At 54.3% G+C, this 19,778-nt stretch overlaps 1 protein-coding gene across 1 annotated transcript in view; it reads right to left on the minus strand.

Annotated features, from left to right (window-relative positions):
• ATP2A3 (ATPase sarcoplasmic/endoplasmic reticulum Ca2+ transporting 3) overlaps positions 1 to 19,778 on the minus strand; it is a gene marked incomplete at both ends in the record, with an annotated part of 52,113 nt that overhangs the window by 21,355 nt on the left and 10,980 nt on the right. The window contains 7 exons of the mRNA XM_084273221.1: positions 1,701 to 2,165; positions 2,676 to 2,761; positions 3,759 to 3,839; positions 7,558 to 7,696; positions 8,393 to 8,497; positions 10,683 to 10,765; positions 11,182 to 11,199. Of these exons, the coding sequence (XP_084129347.1) occupies positions 1,701 to 2,165; positions 2,676 to 2,761; positions 3,759 to 3,839; positions 7,558 to 7,696; positions 8,393 to 8,497; positions 10,683 to 10,765; positions 11,182 to 11,199 (977 nt within the window). The remainder of the gene's footprint in view (positions 1 to 1,700; positions 2,166 to 2,675; positions 2,762 to 3,758; positions 3,840 to 7,557; positions 7,697 to 8,392; positions 8,498 to 10,682; positions 10,766 to 11,181; positions 11,200 to 19,778) is intronic.

The raw sequence follows: 19,778 nt of genomic DNA on the forward strand, positions 1-19,778 counted from the left end.
TCTCCTGGCACAAAGCCCTTCAGAGGGCACTTAATGTCCACGGGCATTTGGGGCACAGGGCTCTACCCACATGGCATCTATCCTGCTGAGCTGGCTGGTGGCACCCACCACCAGACTCAGGCACCAAGAGAGACCTGGAGCCAGTAGCACGGCCCTTAAAAACCAGCCAAGGGGTTTAAAACAGACTCAAAGCCTTTCAAGAGTCACTTTGCAGCCCCACAGACCTGATGCCAGCAGCAGATGTAAGGGGTGACCATCACTTGGCAGCACAACCTGTGTGTGAGCAGCTGCGCTCACCCAAATTAAATGTGCATGTTAATTAAATCACACTCAATTAATACTTCTTTTCCCAGGTGACTGATAGGCTTTCATGGCTTCTGCATCACTGAGGCTGGGCCAGCCACCCAGTGCAGGAGCACATCCAGGCAGCACAGCACAAATATTTGCCCACCCACTCTGTGCTGCCACATCAGCACGGGGATCCCTCTGTGTTACACATTAACAGCCCTGCCTGGGCACCCTGAGGCCAGCCTGGCTCTTGGTATCAAACCCCAAGGATTCAGCCAAGGGATGAACGTGGATACTGGGAAGGGACCCTGGGGAGATGGATGGGGGATACACTGAGTTTTGAGTTGGTCTTTTTCAGAGTTGCTGAGTTCATTCTGCATGTGATGGTCGATGACAAACCCCCCCCATGTGTCACTGCCCTACTCTGTCCCCCTCCTGTCTTCTCTGATCCTGCCTCTCCCGACCATGTGGCACCACAGGAGGTGGTGGCACTTCTGCTCAAGTTCCAGGAGCAGATCCTCTGGATGACTTCCTACCACACTCCTGAGTGTCAGACAGAACAGACAGTGGCCAGGTTCACCTTTCCCCACCGCCACATATTTCCCAGGGCTCTACAGGAATGTGCCAAGGCCAGGAAAGAATTTCCTGAGACTGGAGGATTAACAGGAAAACTGAGAATTCCCTGGATAACCTTGGCATTCCTAACAAGTCACCTTCCTGTACACACAGGAGCAACGCTCTCTGGTAGACCAGGAGCCTCCACCCTCTTTGCCAAACCTCCATCAGGCACACTTCTTGGCCCCAGCCCAGCTGCACACCACTGCTGAGGACAGACCTTCTGCCAGGTGAGGACTGGAAACCAGAGCACTATTTCACCAGGCCATGGGCAGTTTCTCCTGACCCCTGGATTTCTGCACGAGCTTGTCCCAGCCAGCCAGACCCACACGTTGCAATGACCCCTCCAAGTTTTGGCTCACAGATCCTGACACTGTAAGTTTGCACGGTCTGGGATTTCTCACTGGTTTGTTTAAAGATGGGGGGAAAATGGGCATAGGAGGCTGATTGCATTGGTGTCTCCAGGAGCCCTACCTCAACAGCTCATCCCAGCAGGAAGAAATGCTTTCTGGAGAGGGAGCCCTGAAATAAGTCTGCAGCATGGCACCTCCAAACTGCTGTGCCCATAAAAGTGAGTTTTCTGATTACAAACTCACCAAGAGAAACCATCAAACCCTGATCAGGCAGAGGAAGCTCAGGGCTTCCTGGAGACCACGCTTGACTCTGAACACCTCACATGAAACAAGCCCGCTGGTGACAGCAAAACGCATCCCTGCAGGATCAGGGGGGAGTGGTGCGGGGTGTTTGGGGGCTCACAGCACATCCCCTCTGCACCCCAAAACGCCCCTGTCACTCACCCTGCAGACGGACATCTGGTTGGTGGTGAGGGTGCCGGTCTTGTCGGAGCAGATGACGGAGGTGCAGCCCAGGGTCTCCACCGAGGGCAGGCTCCGGACGATGGCGTTCTTCTTGGCCATGCGGCGCGTGCCCAGCGCCAGGCAGGTGGTGATGACAGCTGGGAGACCCTCGGGTATGGCAGCCACCGCCAGCGCCACCGAGATCTTGAAATAGTAGATGGCCCCCCGAAACCAGGAGCCCCCATGGACGGGGTCACTGAAGTGGCTGACGTTGATGACCCAGACAGCAATGCAGACCAGGAAGATGACTTTGGAGAGCTGCTGGCTGAACTCGTCCAGCTTCTGCTGCAAGGGGGTCTTCTCAGGTTCTGTCTCCACCATCTGGTTTCGGATCTTCCCGATCTCAGTGTAGACCCCCGTCGCGATGACAATCCCGACAGCCTTCCCAGCGGCAATGTTGGTGCCCTAGGAGGGAAGAAAGGAGCCAAAGTGGGTGTGTGGGCATGAAACCTCTCAGCCTGAGCATGGGTCACTCATTGGGAAAGGAGAACATGAGATCTTGGTTAAGGGGAAAATAAGATAACCTGAGATTTTGTATAAACCCACCCTAAGGTATCAGAAGACCCTCCTGAGAGTTCACTCACCCCTCAAGGACTTGACATCCACCTGAGAGGAGCACAAGCAAGGGGGAAAACCAAATTTGCAGTAGCTCCAGGCTCAACCACAAACCTTCTCCCCATGCATAACACATCCTACTTGACAGAAAACCTGCTGAGACTGCCTAAGGCATTTAAGGGTGTCACGTGCCACAGCCCAGATGAAATCCCATGAAAGCAAGTCCTTGTTTTTAGGGATTTGGGTGTCTCACACACACACTCCCTTTTAATACTCAAACCTCTCATGTCCATCAGCCTCTTCACTTGGTGACGCTTTGGAAAAGCACAGGAGAGGTGGAGAAAGGTGTAAGGTACTTACAGAGAAAAGCATGTTCTTCTTGTCCTGGTTGACAGCTCGGGGGTCAGGGATGGGGTCAGCATGTTTGATGACTGACACAGACTCCCCTGCAGAGACAAGAAGGGAGACACAAACCACCCATGTTTCCTCTCCAGGCTCCACTTGATGCTGCTGAGAGTCTGAATCACAACCCTTGCAGCTTTCTAAAGCAGCACTTTGCCACCAAACCATCAAAACATCCACCATGGGGATGTCAGGTCTGGGCCAAGGTGCTCTGAGGATGAGAGTGGCAGAAAAATGACCTGTGCCCATCATTAGCAGCTGCGAGCTCCCACACAGCTCAAAGGGATGGGGCCAAACCCCTGTGCCAGGGACCCTGCAGTGCAGGTTTGCCTGGGCAGGTGCAGATCGCAGGGCAGCACAGCAGGAAAGCTGCCCAAAGCCCTTCTGCTGAAGGTTTGTATTTTGTCCCTGGCAGCTTTGCCCTTTTCCCTTGGAGAACTTTGTTAAGGCACAGCCACTTTTGAAGAAGACTTGGCTCTTCTCTCTATGCTTTTAACATTTATCCTTCCCTGCTGCCATCTCCTAACTCAATGCCTTTACAAAATCACACAAGAGAGCTGAAATACTAGAAGCCTTTTTGTCATCTGTCATTCACCAGCCTTCCCTGACAGCAGAGAGAGAATTTATGAGGTATCACAGATTACCTGCTATATGGGCTTTTCCAGTGCTTATAAAAAGCAGCAAAGCCCCAAATCTCACCATGTCTCCCTGAAGTCAGAAAGCCTCGTGCACCAGTGGTCACTGTGTAATGGCTGCATGGGGGGGCAGGGGGAGGCCAGGGAAACTCACATGTCACATGGGAAATCTCTATGCTTTGTGCTCTTGCAGGAGGGATGCCCAAGCAACCCTCACATCTCCCTGTGCCATGACTTTCAGATGACGCTGGGGCCTCTCCAAGTCTTCAATCTCATTCTCCCACTCGTTTCCCACCCCAGAAAAGCACTTATCCCAGTGCCAGCCTCACAATTTGGCTGAGGGAACAGAGCAGAGGGAAAGCTCTGCCTCCAGCAGCCATCTCTGCCCTGACATGCATACACCCACCTGTGAGGATGGACTGGTCGACCCGCAGGGTTGTGGACCGTATTTCGATGATCCGGATGTCCGCTGGCACCTTGTCTCCAACTACAAGGGTGAGAGCAGAGCAGCTCCATCAGGCAGGACCAACAGTGCCCAACCACCACAGCAAACCCCAAATGCATCTCAGATCCTGACATCTCCCCTCACTGTCTGGTTTCCAGGGCCTGGCCAGGCTTCCCCTGAGAATCACCACATCCCTAGGCAGCACCCAGCCCGCAGCAGCGAGGTGTCCAGCCTGTGATCAACTGGGGTTCTGCCCCAGGACATTTCCTTTCTGGATTTAAAGCTTTTTTTTCTAACAGCTACACACCAAATAAAGATAGAAAGTTGGAAAGAGGCATCATCAGACACTGGGCAGTGCAGTGGACTGAGGAATTTGTAGCTTTAGGGGGTTACCTGGCAGAAAAGCAGCTGGGCAGAGGAGCTGCAGCAGTGCTGAGGCTGAAGGTGTTATTTGTGCCATGCTGGACCAACTGCATGTTTCAAGCTTTGCCTCCCTGTCTGGCAGGGGTCAGCTGCCCATCCCTGCTGCACAGGGATGCCACAGCCCTTCCCAGCATGTGAACAGGAGGACAGGTATCTGTCCTCTTCCTTTTGGAGCAGAGCCCCCACCATCTGAGGTGCAGGTGCATAGTCCTTGGGGCAGCAAGCATCACACCTCTGCCCAGCCAAAGCTGGTGTGGTCCTGCCTGCCGCCACACACTGCCTGCCCTGTTGCATCCCTGTCTCCTCTCTTCCCTGCAAAAACCCCAAAACATCCCCATTTTGGAGAACCCTGGGCCTCCTAACACTGTTCTTAACCCTGTTTCAGGGGCTGACTGGAAGCTGTTGAGATGCCCAGCAGTCCATCCACGGGTCTCCTGGCACAGCACAGTGGTTCCAGCTGAAAGCAGCGCTGCCAACTGACATCCATCCATCACTGCCCACCAAGGCACACGTGCTTCCTTAAAAAAAACCCATGCTGTTCCCACTGGGCTTCCTCCTCCCAGCCCCCTGGCACTGGAGTGGCTCTTCATCCTGCTCCCTTATCTGCTGGATGTAACCACGCTCCAGCCTTTCGGAAATACTGAGGCAAAAGGAGCCCTGGCTTGCAGCTCCTTACATCATGTTACACAACAGCGACAGCCTGGCTGCTAACTATCCTCTCAAATCCCAGACTTTAACGAGCACTTCCTCCCAGGGCTCATAAACTCCCCCCTGAGTGCTGGGGAGGGGTTGCAGGGGAAGCTGGCACTGCTCCACTGCCCAGCCATTTATTCCAGCTGCAGATCAAGCACTCTGGGGGTGGTGCAACATTTTTGTCCAACCAGACCTGCCCTGCTCCCCATTGCACCCGTTTCTGGGGGTTGAGCTGGGGGGTACCAAGCACTGGAACTCACAGACACCCCCCCAAACATTTCCCTCAGACTCTGCAGCTCCTTGAGGGACATGGAGAACCTTAAGGGGAAACAAAGAGCTGGATAACCTTAGAATCATAGAATCATACACTGGTCTGGGTTGGAAGGGACCCCAAGGATCACAAAGCTCCAACCCCCTGCCACAGGCAGGGACACCAACCTCCAGGCCTGGAGCTACACAAGGCTGCCCAGGGCCCCATCCAACCTGGCCTTGAACACCCCCAGGGACGGGGCACCCACCCCCTCTCTGGGCAGCCCCTTCCAGCCCCTCACCACTCTCTCTGCAAAGAACTTCCCCCTAATATCTAATCTAAACCTTTCCTCCTTTAGCTTTAATCCATCCCCCTTGTTCTGCCATTATCTACCCTTCTAAAAAGTTGATTCCCCTCCTGTTTCTCTGCTCCCTTCAGGGACTGGGAGGCTGCAATGAGGTCCCCCTGCAGCCTTCTCTTCTCCAGGCTGAACAAGCCCAGATCCCCCAGCCTCTCTTTGTAGGGGAGGTGCTCCAGCCCTCTGATCATTTTTGTGGCCCTTAAGGGGAGCAAAGAGCCCCTCTTCCCTCTGGAGAGGCAGGAGGGTTTGCAAACATTAGCTGCCAGCATCTGAAGACAGCATTGAGCCCTGGGGGTAGCATCCACTCAAGGGCAGATATTGCAACAGCATCCCAAGGACTTGCATGGCTCAGGACAGACATACAGACCTGGAAGCTGCTATAAGACACGTGCTGATCACCCAAGCACTGCGAGTGTCTCCCATGCTGAAAGCCAAAGAGGAAAAGGAGGCAGCCTGAGCAGGGCAGAGGTCCCTGAGCAAGGCAGAAAGCTGCACCCTGAGCAGCTGCCTGCACCAGAGCTTGCTGCTAAAGGGCAGAAAACCAGCTGGGTTCCATGGCTTGCCAATTTGCATCCACCATTCCCCTCTTGTCTTGGAGCAGCAGGTTGTCTGCTCCCTGATGCCAAATTTCCTGCGTTTGCAGAAGCCAGTCCCTCCTGCCCACACCGTCCCTGCTGCCCCCAGGATGTCACCTGGATGTCCACCACACGTTGAAAGCTATTGCTCCTGCCTCACTTTACTCCCAGACAGCCTGGCAACATCCTCTCCACTTGCTACAACCACCTGCCAATCCCTCCAGAGCAGAGCTGAGTTCTGTCCCTCCAGAGCAGAGCTGAGTTCTGTCCCTCCAGAGCAGAGCTGAGTTCTGTCCCTCCCAGTCGCGATGCTGGTTGTGCCATTAAAGAGTAACACCGATGGGCACACAGCGAGCCCTTGATTTGGGGAAAGAAGGTAGAATTCAATTAATTAATAAATAATTAATTTAATTAAAGGCCAGGCCAGCAGCTGCAGCGCATTGCCGGAGGTGGGTTGGGAGTGCTGCCAGCTCTCCCAGCTGAGGATCTGGCCGGCGCTCCCCCGCTTGATCCTCCCTGCATTATTTTTATGTTCATCTTCCAGCTGAAGCCCAACTGGAAGACATAAATAACAGCAGGCTGGCTGGGTGCAGGGGGGATTGCAGCATGTTTCCACTAGCAGGGCCACGAGGAGGAAAGGAGAGGATTAGCTTTGTGGCTCTGGGGGTTTTACAGCATCATTGAAGGAACAAACAAAACGGGGTAACTGAAATGCATCCTGGTGGGGCAGGCTGGAGACCCCCCCAGGCATCCTTCACTGAATGCTGAACTCCAAGAGAAGGGCTGGGGGGGGCACAACCCAACCAGAGGAAGAAGCACCATGCAGCCAGTCCCTTCTGCCTCTTTCAGCCTCCCAAATAACAAATGGGGTTACCAGGGAATCCTGTTCACACAGGTAGGACCAGTGCTGCTGCCTGCAGCACTACATCCCCCCCTGCCAGCAGCTGTGCAACCCTGGCACTGCTGCCACAGCACTGCATCTGGGGGAGGTGCATGGGAGAAAATTCAACATTCTTCCAGGAAACAGGGAAACCTCCTGAAACAAAGCCTGCACTGGAAATATGCTTGGTTTTGTGGTTTTTTTTTTCCCCTTTTCTGCTGTTCTCTACTGCCCTACACTCAGGGCAAAGCCTTGGCTGGCTGGTGACACCCAACTTTGTCCCAAATAATCTGGATTTAAAGAGAGAAACTAATCACAGAGTCGATGTATGGTTTGACTCCAGCCCTCTGACCCTCCTCTGGAATCACTCTGAGGTCCACATCCTCCTTATGGTGGGGGAAAGGTCTCAAGTGTGCAAAACTGAGGTGACTCCATGGCCTTGCCTCTGGAGGAGACATTGCTGGAGACCATGGCAGAGCCCTCCCGCCACAAGGACCACAGGGTGCCCATCACCAATGTCCCCCTGGCCAGCCCCACCTCCCCATCCCACCCCATGCCCTGGGGCGACAGCAGCCTACCTGCCACCTCCACGATGTCCCCAGGGACAATGTCTCGGGCACGGATCCGCTGCACCCCACTGCGATCGGCGCGGATCACCTTCCCCATCTCGGGCTCGTACTCCTTCAAGGCCTCGATGGCGCTCTCAGCATTCCTCTCCTGCAAGCAGAGGAGGGGCAGAGCTGTGGCAATGGGACTGCTGTTGCTGCAGGCTGGTTCCCCACCCCCAGAAAAGCCAGGAGCACCCAGCCCTGGCTCTGAAGTCCATTCGCACTGTGCATGGGGCAAGCAGTGTGTCTTCTTCAGCTGCTCTGGGATGGCTGAAGCACACCAGGCCCTGCACAACCCATGGACCTTTAGGTTTGATTTTCTCTCTCTTGGTTTGGGAAGCAGAACATCCCACCCAGATGTACATTTCCCCATCCAGCAACCCCACATGAGATCAAGCTGCAGATAAATAAGTGAATAAATAACAGCAGTATAGCTGGCCAAGGCTCATCCCCCCAGGAGGAACACAGTGAGGTGAGGGGCAGCAACCACTGTGGCTTTCTGGTGGACAGGCCAAAAGGTTTCCCTTAGAAAAGACATTTTGCTGCAGCTAGGAGATAAGCACAACCTGCCTGGGTGGCCAATAGCTGCAAGATCCTAAACTCCAACTGCAAAGGTTGCCAAAGAAAGGTAGGAGGTATCCAACAACTGAGCATCTGCACTGGAGCCTGGGGCAGCATGGCCAACGTAAACTGAACCTTTGAGAAATGAGTTTCCAACAGCAAGAAGCAACCAGAGCTTCAGGTGGAGTGTCACAGCCATGAGGAGCAGAGACCCACAGGGCAGGTGGAGGGGGATGTGACTTACCTGCCACACACCCACCACAGCATTGGCGATCAGGATCATAATAATAACGATGGGCTCCACAAATGCTGTTGTGGTCTCCTCTCCTTCTTCAAACCAGGCCAGGATCTGGTAGGCAAAAGAAGAGAACAACCATAATGTGGCTGAAACAAAACACACCAACATTTTAAAAAGAAGGACCAAAACAAGAGCCAACCAGCACAGGGTGTTTGCTGGAGAGAAGACAACAGTGGTCAGCCCCTCACAGCTTGGTTAAAGCATGGACTTGCCATATCCCACTGCTGATGCTTAACTCTGATGCCTCCACTCTTCTGCTGAGGATAACCTAATGCATCAGATGAGCAGAGCTGGAGTAAACCATCATGAAGAGCCTGCATGAGCATTTGTACCAGGAAAGCATCTGGTTTTGTACAGTGCCCCCACTGGGAGACCACAGCCAGGAGCAGATGAGTGGGAATAACCTGGCAGCACTGCCCACTTCAACAGACATGGGCAGGGAGAGCTGGGCAGCAACTGCAGCCCCTGCAGCACGGGCAGCCTCCAAGAAGCCTGGGCAGAAGTTAAGTGACGCTACACATGTAGCTGAAGCAAGAGCAGCTCTGCAGAGCAGGGACTGACCCTGTGGCTCCTCACCACCCCAAGCCCCCTCTCCATCCCACGAAGGCCTCATACCATGCTACAAATGAAGCACACACACAAGTATTCTCACTCCATTTAACAGCTTGTCGACCTGCACTGTGTCAACACAGCAAAGCCTCGCCGCTCTGCTGCGCAGCAGGGCCTCTGACACGGCTTCTCACCTGCTTTCCTGATCAGCAGAGCCACCACAGCAGACTCAGGCATCAAGCAGATTACAACAGCTCTGCAAACTTGCCAACAAACAGGCTGCTGCATGTTGTTCTGGGAACGTACTGAACCTCACAAGGGACACCAGCCTCCCTCCTTATCTGCCCACGGGTCGTATCAAGGAGGAGGGGACAGGAGACTTGGCTTTGCCATCCCGCTGCCAAAGAGCCTGGGCATACTCAAACAAAATTAAGCAATTCTCCAGCAGCTTTGTGGGAAATGTCTCCTGATGCAGAGGTGCTCCCAAGGGAGACTGTGGGCACAACCAAGTGGATGGCTCAGTACCCAGGCACTGCAGGTAGGGCTCAGACTGGCAACTGGGGAGTGAGGTACCACTGATGAGCGCTCCTGAGGTCCACAGAGGGCAAGTATGAAGGGTTTCATCGTGCAACTGCTCAGTGCCACCCACCAAGGCAGCTTTGCTCACCATGCTTATGTTGAGTTTAGTCAATCCCACATCACCTCTCAGCATTATTAAGCGTGGAGGAGGTCAGCAGCTCTCACAGGCACTGGCTCACCAAGCCTGGGGATGCACCTGCTGCCTGTATGTCCTGGGGCAATCTGCTCTGTGCTCCCAGGAGGTGCTGGGGGTGTAGAACAGCTCCTCCTAAGAAAGGCATGTAGGGATGGCAGCCTCTCCCCCTGGAAACTGCTGCAGTGGAGATAAACCACTGAGGACAGAAATATTGGAAGATGAGCAAGACCACTGGCTGGGGAAGTAGAAGGTGAATGGTGCCACCTTGAAGGCACCACACTGGCAGCTCCAGCTGCAGGAGCAGTCTGGGCTGGGCTTCCTGCCCAGCTAAACTCAAGGAGAACCCAATCCTTGGCAGATCCCTGACCTTACCTGAATATAACATCACATTTTCCTGCTCCATGATGCACTGAGAGGTGTATTTTGTCAGTGAGCATCAGTTCTGCCTCACACATGAGCAAAGGTTTAAAGGAAAGCTACATGTCCCACACTGTGCCCAGCAGCACCCAGCCAAGCTGTGCCTGCTCTGAGCATCACCAGCCCAGGACCTCTGAAGCCTCCCAGCCAGGTGGGCAGGATGGGAGGGCAGCAAACAGCAGGCAGGAGGCACCTCCCACACAGGCAGCCCAAACGCTGCCAGTCCAGCTCAGCCAGAGGGAGGGGAAAAGTATTACAAAAACCCACCCAAAAAGCCAAACAAAAACAACAACAGATTGGATTTTCATTTTTAATTGAAAAATGAGCAGATGGGCTCCAGTAGGGAGACCTCAGTCTGAGGAGGGCAGCTGCATGGGGTTTGGAAACACTCCCAGCCCCATCTTTGCCTCCCCATGCAGATGTGCACACTGCAGGCAGCTGCCTGCACCCCAACAGAGGTGGAGGTAATGCCTGGAGTTCCTGAGTTGGCTTCAGGGGCCTGAAGAGCTGGTCTGACCTCTCACCACCCATCACCCCTGAGCCTGGGGTACTTACAAATGACAGAAAAGCTGCTATCAAAAGGATGCGGACGAGGAGATCTTCAAACTGCTCCAGCACCAACTCCCAGAGGGACTTCCCTGGGGGGAAAAGAGGATGTCACACACGGTCAGTGCTCAAAAAACCCTACAAGACAGGTAAGTTAGATCACCGCAGCCACTAAGGCCAACAGGACCCTGTCCCCTGCCTGCAGCAGAGCTGCTCCAGTGCCCATCAGCCATGGGCACCGGTGGGGACATCCAGCATGGACATTAAACACCTTCCCTTCTGGCACTGCCTGGTTTTACTGTCTGTTTTTAACTATAGAAACCAAACCCTCTGTGTTTCTATTCAGAGCGGGCAGCCTTGCCATGACAGGAGAACACTGCTGTCAGCCCAGCCTTCTCTGGGATTAAAACCAAGATTAAAAGACCCCAAAGACCACCCTCCTCATGGCCAGCATCCTCTGTCCAAATTCAAAGCACACAGCCACCCTCACCTCCTGCCCATGACTTACCTTCCTCTGCAGGGAGCTCTGGGGTGGTTCATTGGCAGCCCAGCAAGCATAACAAAGAGATAATAGAAAGATTAATTAGTGATTTGGGCCCAAACGAGCAATCCCTTCCCTTACACCCCAGCAGTCCACTCACTATCCCAAAGTGCAACTTGTTCTGCTCATCTTCCCACATCAAGAGAGCTTGTCCTCCAACTTCTCAGCCAGGCACAAAGGAAGCAGCACTGGATGCCTGGGGAAACATCACTTCCCTGCTGCAAGAGGCTCCAGCAACATTTATTCTTGCACTCAGCCTGCCCTCAACATAGTCCTCATGAGCTGCCCCCTTCACACCCAGGAGTAAAATGCCCTGCCAGAAACCCATCATGGACCTGCTGGGGACTGTAACTTTCAGCCCACCTTGGCTATTAATCAGCTGTGCTTTACAGCCTGCAATGCTCTATCTAGGAAAGAAATCCAAAGCCAGAGCTCAGCTGGTCCAAGCCATCCTCCCAAATCTGTGCTGGTGGGTGCAGAGCCTCCATCCCCAGTGGTCCCAGCTAAACACAGGACCCCATCACCTGCACAACCTGAAAACCCCCAAGGGCTCCCAAACGCTTGCTTGGGGGAGCCTCCCCAAGACTCCACATCCCCATGGGATGACCATAAACCTTCTCATGCTGCATGCACCGAAGGGTCCCACAGCCACCTGGCAAAGCACAAACCCTGGTACCCACCAAGGGCATGGCTCTTGCCTCCTCATCCACACAGCAAAGGATGTGCAGGCCCTGCTGTGGGCAAGGTTTGGTCAAGGACTGCGAGGTCCTGCACCCAGAGTGGGCTCAGGAGTGACTCCCCTGCTTTTGGCTGCTGATGGGGGCTCATCCCCATTCGCACCCGCTGTTCCTGCATCCGGGGTGAATCCCCTGGCTGCCTGCAGAGCTGCTCCCAGGGGAGCTGGCAGCCAGGCCAAAACCTCTGCCAGCATCCCAAGGCAGGGAAACACAGACACCAGAGCTGCCTCACAGGAAAGGAAACCCCGGATTTGCCACATGCAGCAGAGCTCACTGGACACGGGGAAACCCAAGCCACAGCCATCAGCATCCCCAACCCTGGGGAGAGCTGCACTGGTGGCTCAAAGGCATGGTGCACCACTGCAGGGGACAGCTGGGTGCCAGCACCAACGTGACACAGCACCAGCACAGCGCATAAGACACCAGCTGATGTGCAAGAGGAATTGGCCCCAGGCAGACACGCTTGATGCCTCGTCACTGGACCAAAGCTGGGGTTGTCTCTGTGCACCCCAGCACACAGCTCTCAGAACAGGAAGCGAAACCTGCTTGGCTGTTTTCCATCATCTATTTTCATTCAGAGAAATGAAAAAAAAAAAAGAGAAAAAAAAAAAAACCCAACAACAACAAAAAAGAACCCCAAAGCCAAACCTACCTTCGCTGAACAAACCAGTGAAAACAAGGAGCCTGAAGGTGTTTATGCTTCAAACTGCATCAGCAACTCTGTGCTCACAGACACTCTGACAACAACCTGTTTTAAACCCATGTCCCCCCTAGACAAGGCTCCTCTGATGCCCTCTGAGAAATGGACAGGCCAGTACACGATGCCTATAATTACTCTTATAGCAAAAAAAAATTCCCCAAAATAATTTTATATATATATATATATATAATCTTGGAGCAGCTTCAACGTTTGGAATCTCTCCGCAGAGCGTGTCAGAAGGAAAGTGGCTCTTCGCCCTTTTGCAGCCGGCTCCTCTCCACCCCCGGCTTCCTCTCCCCAGCCCAGAGAGCCACCAAAATTAAAAGTAGGAGAGATCAGCCGCTGCTATTTCCATTCTGGCTCCATTTTAAGGGGGCAAACGTGCAAGGGGAGCAGGTTAAGGGGAAGCGAGGGAGGTGATGAGGGCTTCTGCAGGCCCCTCTGCTGGGGTGCTCTGCTGGGGTGCCCGGGGGTGACTTTGTGGCGCAAGCAGCCACCGAAACGCCGCGGTCATCTTAGCTCTTCTCCCTCATGGTGTTTGCATGAAGAGCGGCAGCAACGCCATCTGCACAGCAGAGACTTTGCATGAGCCCTTGGTTAAAGCATGAGAACGGGTTTCTGTGAGCTCAGGAGGAAACACGTGCGGTGGGGCAGCCAGCCAAGATGCCGCGGGTGGCACGGTGACACCATGCACCCGGCCCCAAATTTCAGCAGTGCTGCTTGCAAGCGCCTTCCCCCAGAAAAATCCCAATTTTGAGGATCCCCCGAGAACCAGAGACCTCCCCTGCTATCCGTGAATCCTTCCAACACCCTTCATGTGGCAGCTCAGTGCCCGTTTTGCACCAAATACCCACAGAAAAAGGGCAGGGGGAAAAAAAAAAGTCACTCACTTTTTTGGCTCTGAATCAAAGCCGCCAGAAAACAGGAACATTTGGGGGTTGCAGCCTTCCTCTCTCACTTCCAAAGCCTCACTAGAAATGAGAAGGTTTGCCACTTGCCAGAAACCCAAGCTCTATGTGACTCAGCCCCGTGGCACCAGGCAGGGCAGCAGAGCTGGCACCGCTCCGCCAAGCTGCGGCACGTCCACGTCCCACCCGGCTGGGGAACCCGTCACGGGCAGGGAACCAGCAGAAGCCCAAATCTGCAATTTCCTTGGGACAACACGATGAGGGCAGACAGGCTGAAATGGAAACTCCTGGCTGGCACCTGAATAGCCCTTTTCTTCGGTCAGCAGCTCAGAGCTCAGCACAGAGATCCTGTGCCCAAGCACCCTGACGTGGCCAGAAGACAACTGCAGCCACAGCACCATGGGTTGCTCAGAGCATCCCAAAACGGGGCTGCCCGCTCACACCAGAGATTTTCAGCTTCCTGAGCTGAGTGGCCCTAGTGTGGGACCTGCAGCTTGTGGACGTGTACCCAGGATGCGGTTTCTCTGCTCCTGCTCTGGAGAGCGGAGCCAAAAGGAGGGTGATGGGTGCCTGGTGGTAACCCCTGGAGACCATTCCCACCAGTGGAGGAGCGTGCTGTCTTCCAGATTACCAAGCAGTGCAGGCAGCCCTGGCTCCAGATGAGATGCTCTAAGGGCAGGGTGAGCCCGGCCACCCCGCGCAGACACGGAGCTGGCGTCGGGCTATTTTAACCAGAGGTTAATCTCCAGCTCTGCCAACTCAAACAGCGCTGGCAGCGCGCGGGCTGGCGCCTGCAGCATGGCAGGGCAGGGCAATCAGGTGGTGACAAGGTAAATAAACACGGGTGCCACCCACGAGCGACGCGGCACAGGGTGCAGGCTGCTGCCCTGGGGCTCTGCGACAGCCTGTGTCCCCCCCAGGAGACCCTGCCTCGCTTGCTGGGCCAAAGCAAGCAAACAAAATGCAACAGGCTGGTGCTGGGGCTGCTTTAAGGAACAGTTAAGTTTTTCCCACTGTAAAAATAATCCTGAGAGCAGCTCAGCTCTGCAGCAGCCAGCGTTTCTCCATCACGTGCTGAGGTCCTGCATCCCACCCTGCTTTCAGGGAAACTGAGGCACGAGGTGACACGTTCTCCCAGGCCAGCACACAGCCAAGCAAACCCCAGTGCACAAGCTGGCCCGGCGTGTGACCCAAACCAAGCACACTTCTTGCAAGGTGAACACTGAAATGCTGTTTCCCCCACCGTTTCAGGAGCTTCCCCAGGGTACCAACAGATCTTGCCTATGGGAAATGCTTCTGCCACCAAGTGATGTGGGCAGAGTGACAGCATAGCGCCCACCGAGGGGGATAATGATGAGCATCATGCCCAGGTCCAGCCAGCTCTCTGCTACAAGTAACAGCTTCCTTCAAGCACATCTCTATGTCATAAACATAATACCCCCCTACACACACCCCCTTTTAATTCCTTTTCCTGCGTGCAAGGAAGGGGAAACGGATGGGCAAAATGATGGACACACATCTGAATCCCAACTTTTGCCAACAGGCAGGAAAAAGGGCCCAAGAACACAGTAAAAAGAGTACAAAAACCTCTGAAGCATCCCCAGCTGGGAGAGCAGCCCCCTTCCCGTGACATTAAGCAGGAACACCGTCAGGGCTACTCTGGGATCCTTCCACTGTCCCGCAAGACACCAGGCAGAATAAATTGTTATTTTAACTGGCTGCCTTTCCCAGGACCGGCAGCGCTGGAAGGATCCCGTCCTGGAGGGACATCTGCTCTGCTTCATTCCAGTGACAGCACCACTGAACATCCCTGGGGCTCCTGCCAGATTGCACAACCAGGAAAGGCTCTGCTGGGATGTTTGAAAGCAAGCTCAGCCCATCACCTGCTCGGTGTACATCCCACCCGGGGATGGAGATGCTGCTCATCAGCTTGCATGGGCCCACTCGAGCTGCAGAAGCATAAAAACACCCAGCAGTTACAAACTAATCCCAGGTGTGTCATCTTTATCTGGGATGAGAAGCAGCCCAAGCCCAATGGTGTTAACACCACCCAATGTTTGCAGAGGGCAAAGCACAGTCATCTAGAGGCCTCGGATGCTTATTACTTAAATGCACCCACACAGCTTTGCTTTTACATGCAACTTCACACCTGAGTTTCCTGAATGCTGCTGCATCCTGGAGATGGTTCTGCACCTCCTGTCTCAGCCAGGTTCTGACCATGCACCAGGGCAGGATGCGGTCCCATTCAGGATGCAGCTGAAGGGACTTTCTGAGGTTTCTTCTGCAGAACAAGCCAGGCTTTGGCTGAGGCATCCCCCTCCCCAGACACCACTCTGCTTGCTGGAGCCCAGACTGGCTGCAGGAGACCCACAGACCCCATGTGCTTGTGCAGCAAGACAGGGAGATCAGGCTGCTGCAGAACTGAGCACGCTGTTTACCAAAGCAGCCCCACAGATTACAATCCCCAGGAGTCACCCATCCGAATCGCCCCGCGGGCACCCCAGTCACGGGGATGCTTGCTGGCCCCAACCTCAACCAGAGGGGCCAAGGCAAAGGCAGGGCTGGCAGAGTGGCAGTGGGCTCGTTGTGCAGGGGGAGACAGGGCTGGCAGAGTGACAGTGGGCTCATTGTGCAGGGAGGGGGCAGAGCAGCAGCTCATACACCCCAACCACCCACGTACGGAAATCCCATCCCTGAGTGGGTGCAGCTGCGGCGGGTGCGTGTGTACGGCACGTGAGCCTGTTGGGCTGCAGCAACCAGCACCTCCTGCAACCCAAGGCAAAGAGCAAGTACAAAGCCCCTCCTGGGTGCAGGGACAGCAACTGGAACATCCCCCTCCTCATCCCGGCAACCATGGCAGAGCTCTTCTTTGCACCACAACCCTCTCCAGGAGAGCCCAGCTCTTCCCCGTGTCCTCCATCGCCCTTGAGGCGCTGGCCCCAAATCCATGGGTGCTTTTCCTCCTGAGCCTTTCCCTCCTGAGCGAAAGGCAGTGGTGACCCCGGGTGTGCCACAGGCAGGGGAAGCACCTCCGGCTCCCGGCACCTTATTTGCTTACCGCCTCGCAGCTGCTCCTTCCTGCGCAGCGGGTGAGTTCTGGTTACGCTGGCTGCCCGCCACAGCCGCCAGCTCAGGGCTGCTCCGCAAGGCAGCAGAGAGATGAAAGGAACAAGATACAACGTCGTTCCCCCCCTCCCCTCCCATAGCAAACACGGGTGGTTTGCTGTTCCTGTAATTCCCCCGTGCTCAGCCCTGCCCCATGCTTTGCAAAAGCCCAGGGCCCCTCCTGGCTACCTCCACAGCCCCAAAAATAAGCAAATTTAGGGCTGGAGGAAGCACTGGGGTTGGTGGCAGCCTAGGGCTGGCAAGGGCTGGTGAGGCAAGACATGAGCATGGTTAGCAGAGGTTGAAGGGCCAGAAACGTCCTTGCTGTTTTCCAGGTGATGCTCTAGGGTGAAACCACCCAACTGGTTTTCTGGCTGGAAATAAAAATCAGCCCCCCCAAAAATTCTAGTTTGGGTCACAGGGCTTCCCACGGCAGAGAGGACTCTGGATCAACTGCTCATCCTACCCTTAGGCTGCCTCGGTATTGAGTCCAGCCCAACACCACCAGTCCCTCCAGGGTGGTGACAGGGTCCCCGGGGAGAACAGGCACATTCAAACACCCACAGTCCCACTGCTGGGGAGGGGAAGCTGAAAGGCTCAGTAGTTCCTTTTCTGGCCAGCTAAGCTTGTCTCAGTGGGTCAGGGGACAAGAAACAGTTATCCTGGATGTGCCCCTCAACAGCAGTGAAGCACCGTGGAAATCTGGCCCCACGGTATCTCCTTTTCACCAGAAAAATCAGCACGTCCCCATGCCAAAAGATTATCCACCACCACCACATCCTGGTGTCCAGGTAAAGGGGAACAGGGATGGAGGAGGGAGCACAGCATCACACCGATGGTCCAAGGACCAGTGTGAAATAAGGAAGACCTTGCCCATTCCACCCCAAAGTTCCCTTCCTTTATTCCTGGAAATGGCTTGTCCCTTAAATGTTGGATAGCACGAGCTTCCCCCCACCATGCTGCTGGTGGTCCTGAAGACTGGTGGGCCCTGAGCATCTTTCTCCCATGCAGCAGTGAAAAGCAAATTGATTCTCTGCTGATAACCCACCTCCTCTCCTTAACACTATGAAAATAAGAGGAAAAGATTTTGCCCCCCAAAATGAAGCCACCGCTCAGGCTCAGCAGCTCCAGGGACTGTGTGGTGTTTGCAAGAATAAAGTCTGGGGAAATCTAGGGGGGGAAAAAAACTGGGAGCTGCAAGCATCAGCCTCATCCCTGTCAGCACCCACAGCAGATCCCTGGGACCAGTTTGGGAGTGGGAGGGAGCGGGGTGGAGGAAACCCGTGGCTCCAGACTGGGATGGATTATTTGAGCAAACTAAAAGCAGCGGTTTGTTCCCTCCTGCACCAACGCAGTGGAAAGAATTTCCAGCTCCGGCTCCCGGGTGGAAAAGCTAAAAATCTGCATTTAAATAGTAACAGGTTTTGGAAAAAGAATAAAAAAAACCCCAAAAAACAAACCACACTACAGGAGCTTGAAGAAAACAAAGCTTAAGCTGGGGCGTTTTGCTGTTTAGGTTTGGCTTTTTTTTTTTAGTTTGGGTCATGTTGGGTTTTTTAAGCTTCTCCTTACTTCTGGTTCAAGCAGACCCCCTCTGTAACCTCAGGGAGAGGCACAGGACCAACTCTCCCACATCCAGGAACCCTCTGCCAGAACTGCCACAGCCCCAACCAAGGGGCACGTTGCAATTTTGGTATGTCCTCATCTTACACCCTGCAGGTAGCACTGTATTTCCTCCTTTATTGTCCTAAAACAACTTTTTCAGCTAACTTCCCACTGACACCAGTGGTAATAAGCATTAAGTAAACCAAGGATTTTTGCCCAGGGATTTTTTTCCACCCTTTTGGGCTCCACTGCAGCCTCCAGCCCTCTCAGCTCTCAGCTGCCCCCCACATCACAAGCCAGACGTGATGCCACACACACCCTGAGCCAAAACTCCTCTGACCCAGCACGGTGGCAGAAAAGCATCAGCCAGGACAGGGTAAGATGCTCCAGTGACTTTATATCCCCTCCAGGCACGCTGGACTGCCACACTCCACCACAAATAGGCCACTCACAGCGAGTCCAACATCCAGCAACAGAACATCTGAAAACGTTTTCCTAGCAGCACCAGGGAACAGTTTAGGAAAGCAAACACAGGGATGTGCAAAGACAGCAGTGCCAGGAGCCCTGGCGATGCCCCATGCTGCTGGGTCAGCTTGCCCATTCCTGGCCAGCACCAGGAAAACCTGCAGAGCCCCAGGAGACTTCAAATGTCCCTGGGTGAGGAATTTCAGCACCGAAAATTGGGCTGCACTTTTCAGCTGAACTTAGCAAGGCTTGGGAAAGAGCAAGAGGGGACTGTATTTGGGGTTCTTTTCCTAAAAAGTAGGAAAAGAAAGGGATATTGGGGCTAAAAAAGTAAGGGAATGAGACTAGGAGGCATTCTCAACATTGGATTCATTTGCTCCTGGAGGAGAGATGCTGCTCAGCACACAGCAAAGGGATGCTGTGGCTCAGGCTGGGGAACAGAGTCCCCCAAAACTGCCTCCCCGAGGATCAGATGAGTGCTCATGCTGAGCTGAGTGCCTCTGTGAGGAGCCCCTGAGGATGTCACACTTGCACAGCATGCAAATTAAAACAATAAAGAGCAAATGATGAAAATATATGTAACTAAAGCATTCTGCCAGGCACATGCTGTGGAAAGCACGGGTGGCTCCTGGTTAATGATCCAGCAGCAGCCAAGCAGCTCAGGTGTATCCCACTGGTAGCATCCCTGCTCAGAGGACATCTCTGTCACCATCCCACAGGGCTCAAGGAGCAGCCAACCTGGGGACTCTGGGCATCACAACACCCAGCAGCCACTGCCCTGGGAAGACACGAGCTGGAAGGGGTTACCTCCTACCCCCAGTGTAACCCTGGCTTTATCCTCGCCATACGGTGCCCTCCTCAGCATCTGACACCAAACCCTCACAGCCCAAACCTGCCCTTGGCGGGAGAGGAAGCACTCTGACATCCCACCCACCTCCCACGTTAACCTGCCAGCACAAAACAAGACAAAACTTCCTCCCTTTGCCCAGAAAGGGGCTCGCTCTGCAGCACTCACAGCACAGCCCACCAAACCATTTGCTTTAC

This window comes from Gallinula chloropus, assembly GCF_964237585.1.
Source record: "Gallinula chloropus genome assembly, chromosome: 19".
Classification (NCBI taxonomy): Eukaryota; Metazoa; Chordata; class Aves; order Gruiformes; family Rallidae; genus Gallinula; species Gallinula chloropus.